General features: G+C 44.9%; 1 protein-coding gene across 7 annotated transcripts in view; it reads left to right on the top strand.

Moving 5' to 3' along the window:
- LOC107269978 (teneurin-m) overlaps window positions 1-13051 on the top strand; it is a 293857-nt gene that overhangs the window by 97940 nt on the left and 182866 nt on the right. For 2 of the 7 annotated variants that reach the window (XM_025087373.1, XM_025087374.1), the window contains exons 1-3: window positions 9805-10449; window positions 10558-10662; window positions 11916-11995. In XM_025087373.1, the coding sequence (XP_024943141.1) occupies window positions 11980-11995 (16 nt within the window). In that variant the 5' untranslated portion in view covers window positions 9805-10449; window positions 10558-10662; window positions 11916-11979. Of the gene's footprint in view, window positions 1-9803; window positions 10450-10557; window positions 10663-11915; window positions 11996-13051 lie in introns of those variants that run through there. The other 5 variants (XM_025087372.1, XM_015744486.2, XM_025087371.1 and 2 more) reach the window with 4 other exon arrangements.

Below are 13051 nucleotides of genomic sequence, written 5' to 3'. Positions count from 1 at the left end.
CCCCCCCCCCCTCCCTCGGCTGGTTGCGGTCAAGAATGCAAATCCGTGTGACCCGGGTTACTGAATTTACTCTAATTCAGGCTCCTTCTCACGCGATAAGAGACCGGAAGTAATCTCCCTTTAATGGGGGAAAATGAACTTTTATTGTAGGAGAACTGATGAAATTGAATTGCATCCGAATCTCAAGACTGAATAAGGGCTGCTTTCAAATGTTATGATTAAATCGGCGGTGCTTAATGTTACAAGTCTTCCGGTAGACAACACACACCCTTGTGTGGATAATTTTACGCGTAAGGGATGCGCAGGAAGGTTTCTCCCATCTCATCCTTACGCCGTTACGGTAAGTTTTCCATGAGAGCTACAGAAAGCCCTGGGGTAACAGGAGACAGAGCGGCTTCGGCTTAAGCTGGATCGAGTTACTTATGCAGCTTCTGATATGATGCAGGAAACAAGCCAACCAACGCGAGAGAAAACTACTTTCTTATCATATTCTATCTTGTGTAAGAGATTGCAACTGCAGCATCACGTGAAAATGCTGTTTTGAAAAACCTAATAAAAACCACGGTGTAATGACGTCGCTGTCGCTACGTACCAGTGCGTCATTATTCTTCAGTTGGAACTTTATCGAAATCCTAATTAAATTCCTTTTGGAATTCAGCTTCGAGAGCCCATGGGATTTCAAATAGGAGAATAAGAGAAGCACGACTCGACGACTTGGCTCGGAGAGAAACTAAACGCGACGATTTTACGAGGTGGTCCAGCTAGTATCAATGCTCGAGTACGATCCCGTTTATGGGCCTGTAATCGATCCATAGAGTTCGTTAAGATACACATGACTACAGTTACACTAGTGAACAGGATGTCCTCGGAATGGTAGCTCATCTCCATGGATAAATCGGAACACCCAAGCCGGCACCGTAAATCGGGACTAGCATGCTGGAAATAAATCATGAATTGATTGCACGAGCGAAGCGCGAGAGGCCAACGGATGGGACCCACTGTAAGATAGTATAGGGTCCAATATTTACGACAGTCTATCGGATCCCAGCGACCGGCAAGGCCGTTAAGGCCGTTCTCGTCAACGCTTAAAAAAGAAAAGAGATTCAGAATGAAAGCCACAAAACGTTTACGATCGACGCCCTTATTCTCCTCGTCGCCCACGCTGCGTCTTCGCCTCTTAGTGCTCGTCGAGAAATGGAACTGGGTGACACCTACAACCTACAACCTACAACCTACAATCTACTTACGCATTATCGAGGGTTGGGTCAGTTGTCCGTGTCACGAGTGACAAATAAAGTAGGAGGAGGTACATTTTTATAAAATTCCTTACAAGTTCGAAAACGTGGTCGCAGCATGAACATCGGGACGCGAGGGCCCCCTATTGGCCCCTGAAGATCACGTTACCTAACCTAATCATGTCACCCAAGTACACGTGTAATCGATACTTTTCTATTATTCCCAAAAATCTTAATAAGAATCTTAGTGAAGCTTTTGAAGAGTCAATTTGAAATTCCATCTATTCTAGACAATACACGTGATATTATTGTCGAGGCTGATAATGAGACCCCGGCACGGGATCTCTTGAGTGTCTTCTCGGGATTCCTGGCAGCCCGGGTACTCACAGCATCCTCTCAGATTACGCGGTATCCACTCGAGGATTCTGCGGGCGCGTAAACAGCTTCATCCCACGATACCGTCTCCTCTTTGTATCGATGAAGACGTTAAGCAAGATCGTCCAGTTTCTCTTCTCTCCTGCGGTGGAAGATCTTCTCTCGCGAGCCATTAACGGAGACTGGAATGATCACGCGCTTCTCTTTATGGGACAAAGATAAACGCGACGATCAGGGAAAGATAGTCGAGTAATTCGACGCTGACTTACAGAGACCTTAATTTTTCTCCCGTGGTCCATACGTTCATCCATTTGAGTTGTGTACACAGTAATGTTATATAGTTTCGTACGAGGAACTTAATTGCCATATTTACATTAGACCGGTAAGTCTAAATGGCAGAGAAATGTTGCCGTGCTCTAACCATGTCTAAATATATAGCATATAGGGGCCTGTATACTTTGCTTAAGGGTACGGCTCAGTGACTTTGCAGAAAATCAGGCATTTCAAAGTTTTCCCAGCTACTGTCGGATTCTTTTCCCCGTGCAAGCACCGCGTATTTACCTATCCTCAGGTTAACTCACGTATCCCACATGCGAAAAGGTTTTATTTAACGGAACAGTGGAAAATCCTGGAATCAATGGAAATTCGCAGTAAGAATTCTTACTGATGAAAAATCCACTCGTGTCTACAGTAACGAATATAGATGGTAAAGTGCATATGCAGATACAATCTCAAATGCAGCCTTTCTAAGAGAGCAGAATCCTTGCGAGACGCACCTAGAATCTCAAGCCAATTCGATTGGACTTGTCGCGTCCTTTAGATACACGCCTTACTCACGTCTATTCCGCAGTGTCTCTTGAATATACTCTGCGCCCTGAGAACTCAATATTTCTTTGACTACCCTGAGCTATGAACTTTTGTCCTCCCCTAAAAAAAATACAACAACTCCAGCATATCTCAAGAGTCCTATCGGCCCTTGGTGCAATATATTGCCGTGCTCTGGGGGTTAAATTTAATCACGGCTGTTTTCGCTCGATCTCACGGCCATCTTCAGGGAGGACATCTTCGTAGGATCCTTATGAGAAGAGGGTTGCTGGGCGCATAGGAGGAGCAGCGAAAGATACGGTGAATACAGTGTAGACCTTGAGAAGGGAAAATGGCGAACGGTGGTGGATCGGCGAGCCTCAGATTTCCCAAGCGATTGTCTCGCAAAGTCTCGTACAGTCTCGTCAGACCATTCATCGGCGACGTGAGAAGACTGTCGAATTCTCGCGGCTTGCAGGGACCTTTTGCCTTGAAGCTTCCCTCTAGCTGGTCCAGGGAAAATAGGGTGGGCCGCCAACTATCCCCCAGTCGGCATCCTCGAGCGTCCCTTAGAAGACGAGGGTCTCGATACACAGTCTACACTGCGTGTGCTTTATTCGGGCTCTGCAGCCAAGGACAGGGACGGCAGCCAGCGGGCCGATAGCGCTGATTGAAAAAAGCTCACAGGTAGGATCCAATCCTAAACCCCTTTATACTCCAGATCCTGACTTGCCGCTCGTGACTGCCCTACCAATTCGCCGAGGAGTCTTTAGCTTATACACTGACAGTACACGACAGGCCTCTCGTTGGTACAGGCTGTACAGGCGGTAGAGGCCGTACAGGCCGTACAGGCCAATGTACTGTAGTTTATTTTTAATCTCAATCCCTCCTATTCAAATCCTCCTATCCACAATCCTCAAAGATTACGACACTGTTATAGCCTATTAATTAAACTCTGCTCGCCATTATTAAAGCACCTGCTGGCTCCGTTTAAAGTACGCGCCACTACGGGAGTATTCAGTGCTCGGATTTCACGTAGCCAGACGGGCTTTAGCGCCATGGGGGTAATTATTCACGCGGCATCCCTCATGGCGAGAGAGTCACGCAAGAGCAAGAGCGATGTGAGGGGGAGAGAGAGAGAGAGAGAGAGAAAGAGATATCACTTGTACGTACGTGCGTTTAGGTATACATATGTGTGGTGGCAAGGGAGAGAGAGATAGGGAAACGTCATCCATCACTCGTGACAGGAACGCACGCATGTAGCGAGTGCTGTGAGATAATTGAGCGTGCGCCTGGAAAATCGTTCTTTTCGAGTAAAAACAAAAACGGCTTGGAAAAGCGTCCTTTGTCGTTTTTATTTATCCAACCATTATAATCAGACAGGATCAGCGAGTGAAGTGTTTACGATAAAAAAAAAATAATACGAATTGATAGGTTGGTCCAGGGAAGATGCTGAATTTCACGATGCAATATTTTTCTTTTTTAATTTTAACGGATTCTAGACGTTGTGTGTCCGGATACTCGATAAGGGTTTCCTACCTGACGAACTGACGAACTGACGAACAGCAGACTCCCTGACGTCAGCGCCAACTTACAGAAAGAAGCCCTCGACGGTGAATGGTCGGACATGTAATTTCCCTCGCGAAGAAAGGAACCAAGCCGCAAACTGTTTCCAATTTAACAAGGTAACTCGATATTACCCCAACCCCTGTAACACACAGTGGGTGCCTAGGAACGAGATTGGGAAAGTTTTCCCAGGGAAAATAACGTTTATGAATAAATCCACCCAGTAGCGTCGTCCCGCCGCTTTTTGGCTCTTCCGACTGCGAGTGTAGTCACGGCGCGGCGCGCCTTTACGTGCGCACGGATTTCTCTGTGTCCTATATAGAGGTAACGTTTTGTACCTGTGCTCTTCCTGGTCTTCGAAAAGTGAAGAAAAAAGTCTGATCTCCTGTTTTTCCATCTTTACCATCCCAATCTTTTCTTTTTTCTTTCAATCTTCTCTCCGCAGTTTCCTCGCTTTGCGCTTCTTCGCTTTTTTACCTCGTCCTTCCCATTCTGTGTCACCAATTCCCATTTCTTTTTTCCATTTCTTCTTTTAACTCCTTTTCTACAAGTCCAGCGGTACGTGGGAAAGTTCTCGCCTTCTCAAACGTATCCAAGCGGCTTGGAAAAAGCTTGAGCTTCTAACGACGTTATACATATACATGTATATGCCAGTAAGGCAGGAGGTGGATGGAGCAAGATGGAATAAGACAGAATATAGAGACTCTCTTTCTCCTTTCCTGCTTAGCTTGCTGGATGCTAATTCCCGGTAAAGAAAAGCTTGATAGTCTCAGAGTGGGCAGAATTAAAGGACGTCGAAGTCAAATGAATTGCAAGAGAATTGATTGTCCAACCGTGACTGTTTCGTGACACAACGTGGCGCGTCTAATGAAAGTCCCAATAAGTAACGAGGGAAGAGCAATTGGGAAAATAAAGAAAGGGAACTTGGCGTCGGATGTGCCATGCGAAATTGTAGCCTCGCACGCGCCTCCAGCCGATTCCTTATTATTCCCTGCGAATGCCATTTGGTATTCCGTCCAGGAAAACTCCGTTACTTTACTCTTCGGCGTTCCTCCGCAGCCCCAGCGACGCCATGCTGGATTTATAAAGCTGCGAAATTAGGAGCCTGTAAATACCGGACTTCGAATCAGTATTCCATTCAGAAACAGCCCTACATTGTTCGACAACGACGATAGGCATCCCACGTGCATTCCTTGCATACTGGACACGCGCATTTGACAAAGGATATAGGTTAGGTACGCACATATGTACATGGGATAGCTATTGATATCCAGATATCCGATCAGATCTGATCGGTGAATATATCTATACGTGCGTGCTATTCGTTATGGAGCCATTGGAAGGTTCTACCGGTGGAAGGATTTCCCATGTGACAAGTAATCGAAGGCACAAGGATGACCCTTGACACGTGGACCATCATCGAATTCCATCGTATTGTCACAATGTAAAGGTGTGCAAGGTCAGCCCTTCGATTCGCGACAATAGCCGTCGCTTCGACGAAATTGAATATAGGCTCACGAAGGTTCCAGCTCAGCCCTGCCTCGGGTTGCTGAATCAAATATAAGCCAAGAGATTTTGGGGTACCGTCGCTGTCGATGCTATTAATGTCACCAACCGCGGACACCCCGTGGAAGGGTCCATTCTTAATCAGGCATCCCTTTACCGACCTTAATAAAAAGAGATAATAAAGTAACGTCCTAGAGAGAGGATGCTAAGCCCTATCGCTACCCAGCATCCAATTTTTAATAATAATTGTACCAGTTCTTCTCGAAAGTGAAATTGATTAGATATTCGTATCTCGCTCTGATAACTTAACAATTCCTGGAATCGATATCTGGGTCATTTTTCGAATGCAATGCAACACAGTGCAATGCTGTGCAGCTGCTATTGTTTCGTGTCTCCGTTCACATGAAATATTCGCAAATTCCATAGTAGACACGCAATACTTTATTTTGACACTACACAAAATTGTCTTTAAGGTGGTAAAATACGAAGGTAGAAAATTTACCTGTAATACATGTATGAAGACGATTCCGCGCGTGCACCTTGTTAGTAACGCCAATTCATATAATTTAAGTACAAATTACAGGGAACCCTGGGTACACACGTGCCACGTGAATCCAGGCGCAAATCTCCCCACATACTCAGGAAATGCTGACGTGTCCCTGAAGTTTCTACATAACACGTAATGCCGCCCAGTGATCCCCACGTGAATTCCAAGTGTTTAACGTCTCCGTCTTTTTTGTTCCTTCCGCGTCGCGTGCTAACGCGCTCTCCGGCGAGCCACATGTGCGCAGCTCATAAAGGGACACAGGACAGACGCTGCCGCGCATCTTCAAATCAAATTAGATACTTAAAATTGCACGGGACACGAGATGGGGTGAATGAGACATAAAAATGATGAAGTGCAAAGGGACGAAATTATTGTTCCCATAAACTCGCGTGAGACCGAACGTGCCCCGATAACGTGTGCTACACGTGCTTTCGAAGATCTAGGTGGGCATCTGGGCTTATTGTTCGGACGCAGTGCAAATCAACAGTCCCATAAATCGATCTGCATTACAGTGCACTCGATGAACAAAGTGCTAAGCAATACAGCCCAGTGTAATAGATAGTAGACAATAGTGATGACTGTAGAGCAATGATTCTCGACCTTAATGCATCCTGTATCGGTCGTCATAACCCGCCACGTACATGTACATCAGTAGTGCATTCAAGCGAGATGCGTATGCATAAATATTATGATTATGCGGAGGATTTGATGCACCGACCATAGATCGTATGCACCCACTTGGATGCAGGATGCGGGATATTGAGTTCGCATTATCCTTGATCTGGTATAAGGGTAGAGGAATTTGCAGGAATTTGCAGGTTGGTACAGACGGGAGAAGCAGCTAGAGCCTGGCTCAGAATCGTAAGGCAATCGTAACTTTATTTCAACGTTACTTCGTGCTGCGGCACGTGTGCTTACGCAAGTGGCGCGGAGTAGAGATGAAACTGACTGAAGAGATGCTGTGCCTAAGGTGAACCATGATTGGATGACGTAGAAGGGCGCGTGTGGCTTTACACGCGTATACGGTATAGGCTGCTGGAGATACTTCAGGCACTGGAAGGTAATCGTGCACACTAGCTGCGACGGGGAAGGCATTCACCAGGAGACGGCGGTTTGAAACGGCAACATAATACCCTAGCTGGAGGGTAGAGTTATCGATCGTACTATAAGCACTTAAGAGCGTGCCGACGTTAAAGCCCATATCGGAATATAGGTAACCTTTGCCCCTTGCATTAGCTATCGAACCGCACAACCAATCAAGTTCTTTTGCTGGCTTCGTTATCGTCCCATTTTTTACCTGTATGATATATATACGTATGTGCAGTCTAACACTGGAAAGACTGTTGTGTGACTCAGGGGCTTTGACAATAAAAAATAAGGGTAAAAGAAAAAACCAATGCTGCTGGCGCCAATCTGTGTGGATCAGGACTGTTTCCTTCCTTTTTTTATTTTTTCGATTATTCTCTCTCGGATTATATTTCGTTCTAGTTTATTTTCGGAGGATATCCCATTTCTTGAAATATACATTTTTTAATACGGTATGCAAGACTATTCTAGTATAGGCGCGCATGTTTGACAGTTCTCGTGTTCTTTTTATCGTTTTATCGAGCAATCAGAATTTTCATCGTACATCTCCTGGCATCATATTTATGGTGCAGCGATGAGTTTTTGTGACTTCTTAAAAATGCAAATACAGGTTTATGGTCGCATCGCCAGCGATATTGAAAAAGCTATGGATATCTCTCGTTCCCTCGTTGGCATTCGATAGAGCCGGTCAGATATTCGGACTCAATTCCTTTATGATAATTCAATTCTGCTCTTCACGCTTTTTTCTTCCTCTTCGCGTTCCTTTTTCTCTCTCTACTTTTCTATATTCCACTATGGCGACCTCTTTACTCCAGACATATCGAGGACTCGTGTCGGACCTACTGGCGTCCAATATCAAGAGACTCGCTCGAGTCTCGCGCCAAGTGCAGGCTGGATGGTTATTCTCCTGAAATGCCGATGTATCGCAAACGTAGTACTCTCTTATATTGTTGCATATCTCAATTGATCAGTCGGGAGCTGAATTTATTGTACCAATAGCTCATACAGAATTAAAGATACGGAAAACTTGACAATGAGACAATAGCACAGACTACTCGAAGAAATATGCTCGGCCCAACCAAAGAATTAGGAGAAGTAAGACAGGCACGATGGAAAGTGAACGAGAACTAAGTAGAAGGAAAGAAATAAAATAAGAAACAAAAATAAAAGTATAATATATATACCAGAGCCCTTCTTCACCTAAGGGTGGATATTCCTGTCGCAAATGCATCCCATTTTTCTAGCTGCAGGAATTCCAGAGTCCGCAAGACATAATAGCATCCTCCGAATCGTTATTTCTGAATGCCCGGTACACAGTAGATTACTCACCCCAATATATCGTTATACCTATATACACCCTTCATAATCTATCCGTATCAATTTATCTTGACCGTATCGAATCGCCTTGGTGAGCGAGTTTCTTATATTTTTATCCCTACAGCCTCTGGACCACTCACTCTCTTCCGTATTTTTCCCTAGAAACAATCTTCTCTCAATTCGCTCTCAGCACTCTGGTCCACATTATCCGATTATTTCTCAGATCCCAACCCCTCCAATATCATCCCTTAACCTTAGGCCCTGCATTTCCACAACTAGGTATACGGCAGACTCTTCCATACGGCGATATAACGATTGGTGCGTTGTGACGACAGGACTTTGTTAGTATTATTATTGCGTCGGGACGCTCTTATCTAACGAATTGAGCTCATCAATCAAGTCTCTCCGGAATACAAGAATTTTCTTGGTTTATATTCCGCAATGGTATAATGACGTTTAATATTGCAGGATATTGCTGCTAATTTTTGGATGCAGCTGATTTTACGTAAAACATTACATTTAAATGTATGGTAATGAACGATAATTAATAATATAATGATAAATAATAATAATTAAATAAAAAAGTGCAGCGTCGACTTGTTTTGAAAAAAAAGAGTTATTGTGTGGCTGAACAAAGGGCGCTTGCTATATTACTATATTTACTAGTCCTCATATAGTATACCTACTGGTCAAAATTGTTATTGATAAAGTCGCAGGTCACAGTTGTTGTTGTCGTAGTGACTCTGAGTAGTGGGAATCGGCGGGGAAGGTGAGGGAGGGAAATCGCCAGGTACTGAGATCGAGTGTATTGGCTGAGACCCCTCATTCCGTCGCGGACCGTATACAGTATCGGGCGTGTGAGTTTTTTAAATTTCATTCTCTCTCTCTCTCTCTCTCTCTCTCTCAATCTATCTCAGTGTTACCTATTTTCCCAATTTCTTCCGCTGGGCTATACCTTCTTCGTGATATCACTTTGGTATCGCAGTAAACTCCGCAGCAAATATGCCAAGACGGTTTGAGCGGTGGGGAGTCATGGGTTGGCGTCGGCATCCCTTTCTGCGCTCTCTAGGGGAGCGGTCACGTCAATCTGCGTTCGCTTGTGCTACTCCACTTGGCGTATGGGACCTCAAATCCCGGTAACTTCTAATCACCCTCTGCAGGAAACACTTTGCGCGCTGATCTAGGGTTAACGTGGTTCGTCTTCGGAGATCGAACGTGGTTCCTTACGTCTAACCTGCCCTAGCTTCGGCTTTGCGGCGGGCAGTGACGAAGGTTGAAGCGTAAATTCAAGTCCCCTCGGGGACTACCGGCCTCGGTCGGTGCTGATGCCCAGTGATTCGTTGCGGTCGACTCGGCTAGGGGTGATCGCGAATTTTCATAGCCTGGCTCCTTTTCCCGTCTTCTGGTTCTGCGACACAAGCAACTGCTTAGTCCAGGCCATTCACATATGCTCATGTTGTTCAAAGTTTGTACTCATGTTTGTCAATGCTTTGTGTCCGCGACCAAAGTCTGTCGAAGGTCGGAAGCCGCTTCGCGGCCCTTTAAGCTCTTGCGTCACAGCAGTTCGCTGTTACTTCGGTATCTGTTAGCCGGACCTCCGCTGTCCGTGGGGGTTGGGCCCGATAGCGTGTATTTCGCACCCTAGCCTGCTTAATCCGGTCCATCGCGCTTGTCCCCGGTCAAGTGTCATGTCTGTAACAACCATTCCCTATCAGTATCATCAAATGCATTTCTTTGAGGCTTCTTCGCCTCGGGCCTTCAGCCCATTTCATGCCATCTCGTTACCCCTCAGCAGTACTTTGGAAATCGCGCAACATAGTGAGTTTATTTAAATTAGTGCAGTGATTCTCTTTCGTGCGCGATAATTCGCGTGTTTGTGTCTAAACGTGATAAATAAAGCGTGTCTTCTACGGATCTGTATCTAAGGCTATACCAAAGCTAAGATCGACGTCTTTTTAGACGTACATGTGGATCCCAATTGTAGCTTTGTTCCCAGCGACAAGCCCAATACAGGTATTTATAACATACTTATTTTACATGATTTCTAATAAAACTATTTTGTACTAATGAAAACCAATATGAAAGAAATAGATAATTAATAATTCTGTTTACACTTTACAGAAACAAGAAATGTGATTCAACACCACGAAGGTTAACTGCGAAACGGTGAACAAAGATGAAAGCAGAACATCGATAATGTTTGAACGAGTCCTCGTGATAACTTAGGTTTGTTCTCAACGCACTACATGTATTCATCGTTTACCTATGCTAATTAAGGGAAACGAGGGCTAAAATCCTCCGCAGATTAGTTTTTTCTAGTACCCCTCTGAGAGTACCATCATGTATGAAAAACAATGTGTAATTTCCTCTCCTTATTAAATATTCCCCCACTGCATTTATTAACACCCTGAAATATGCTGATCTAACAATTTATCTCACTGTACTGTAAACGAAGTGATTAGGTAATGTCTATCCATCCGTATCGTCCCCGTATATATAAATATATACGACATACATAGGAAAACGTCGAAGTTGAATTTGGAAATTTTCCCATGAATTAGCCGAGTCTCGAGGCGTCGCGACGGTCAAAACGGCGGGTAAGCAAACGCTTCGTTAAACGTTACGTCGCTCGAAGCAATTCGCAGCTTTGAACGACGAGCCGCTCGGGGCACCGTCCTAACTCTAATAGCATCCGCTGCCTTTCGTCCTGCCTGCCATCTTGCCTATACGCGGAATTGCGTTTCGAAAGCGTTTTCCGTCCCGTTACGAAATTGGCTTTTAACCATCCGTTTGCCTACTTACTCGAGGAGTAACCTGCGACTGCCATACGAAGGACTAGGAGGAGGAGGAAGCAGTCCTCCAACTGGAATTGGTGGAATTGGGCTTGGTATAGTATTACATAGGCGTTATAGCATATATATGTGTTTACCTTATATTGTGTATAATATATATACGTAACAGAGAAGGACTCGGGGAATTTCAGTGGCTACTATCGCGCGTATAAATCAGTAACGCAATTACCAGGCGTTACAGCGCTCGCGCAACTGCCACTGCTAGCGGATATCGAATAAAATGCGATACGGACGGTTATTAGAGCCGCAGGTCCATTTCGTATATAGCAAGTCGCTAATTAGCTTCGCCAGATGGACACATCGTTTGCGGTACTATTGGCTTAGTTAGCCAATAAGTCCCGTAGCTATATCGGAGACTGTTAACTGTTATCGCATAGGGAGTCCATGTGACGTCATCAGTCCCCCTTACTTTCCTTCCTTAATATACCTTTACAGGCTTTCCACTTATTTGACCATCCCTCAGCCTATTTGACAAGGCCGGGTAAATAACATTGTAGCCGACTGACGTCTCGGGACAGTGATGCAACGATTAAGTTATTTTAATACTTTTTTTTATAATTGAAGATAACTTTTAAAAATTTGAATTACGTTGGAAACTAACTGTTGTATGTTTTTCAATTGTCTCAGGCGCTGCCCTTGCGATCGTGCGACTCCGCTCAGGAGTGACTTCCGAGGTACATGAGAGGAGGACATGAACTACACGCAGGGTAAGTCCATTTTTAAAGAAATTCTATTATTCTTTTTATCGGACGAAAGTATAAAAATGTAATTTTGCGAGGAGTTCCATAACATTTATAAAGATAGAGGGGAAATACATAAAGCTCCGTACGCTTGAGCGCGCAGTCGTCAGTTCGCTTCGAGACAGTTTGGAAATTCACTTAACTAATCAAATACCGCTAAAACCGCTAAACAAGTTAGGTTAGGTTAGGTTAGCAATCTACGTGCTCCGAATGTGTAACTCCCCCGCACCCCACCCCGGGAATATGGGAGTCAATTCTCAGAGTGCGAAAACTGCTGCGTCTCCCCCGTAAATGCCAGGAGAATTAGTATTGGCTCGTAATAAAGGAACTTTGCCAATAATATTGCTCCAGGTGTATCGTATTGCAGTTGCATTGGGCGTCCAGAGAGGTGAAAGTTCACGGAGCAACAGGGTCATTCTGACGTAATTCAAAAAGTGAGGAATGCGCCGGGTTCTGACTTCTATTCGCGTTACACCTTACGTAGGTTCTGCTTATCCTCTTTCATTGTAATTGAGCGTCTAGCTGTGGCTGCTACCAGGATAACTCGTGGCAAGATCCTTTTCTCCTGTCGCACAATGTAAACTCATCGAATTCAATTAAAGCCCGAGCTAAGCGCAGTGTCGTCGACACGGCATTCAATTAGTCCTGGAAATACCAGCAGCTAACTGGACGATATATGCGGCATTTCGATATTAATTCGACGTCGTAAAAACTCAACTTACACTCGCTGTTCCCGTTGATCCCCGTTCATCTCCCTTCATCCCCCTTCATCCCCTTAATTCCTGTCGAACTGTCCTTGTCGCATTTCTTTCATTACTTTTTTTTTCAATTCACCCCCGGATCTATCTCTCCATCGTATTCTAGGTAATTTTTTCTGTGCCCTAGTTCACACGTTACCGGTACCACTCTTTGCTAGAGGCTCGCTACTGGAAATGAGAATTCAGTCGCAAGCTGGCGAGACGCGAGGGGGTCGGAGGAGAAGGAGGGAGTGGGGGGTGGTTAGTCCAGAAACACGAACGTCGA

This window comes from Cephus cinctus, unplaced genomic scaffold (genome assembly GCF_000341935.2).
Source record: "Cephus cinctus unplaced genomic scaffold, Ccin1 Ccin1_scaffold0693, whole genome shotgun sequence".
Taxonomy (NCBI): domain Eukaryota; kingdom Metazoa; phylum Arthropoda; class Insecta; order Hymenoptera; family Cephidae; genus Cephus; species Cephus cinctus.
Note: the sequence above shows the minus strand (reverse complement) of the source record. Positions and strands in the feature narration are given on the sequence as shown.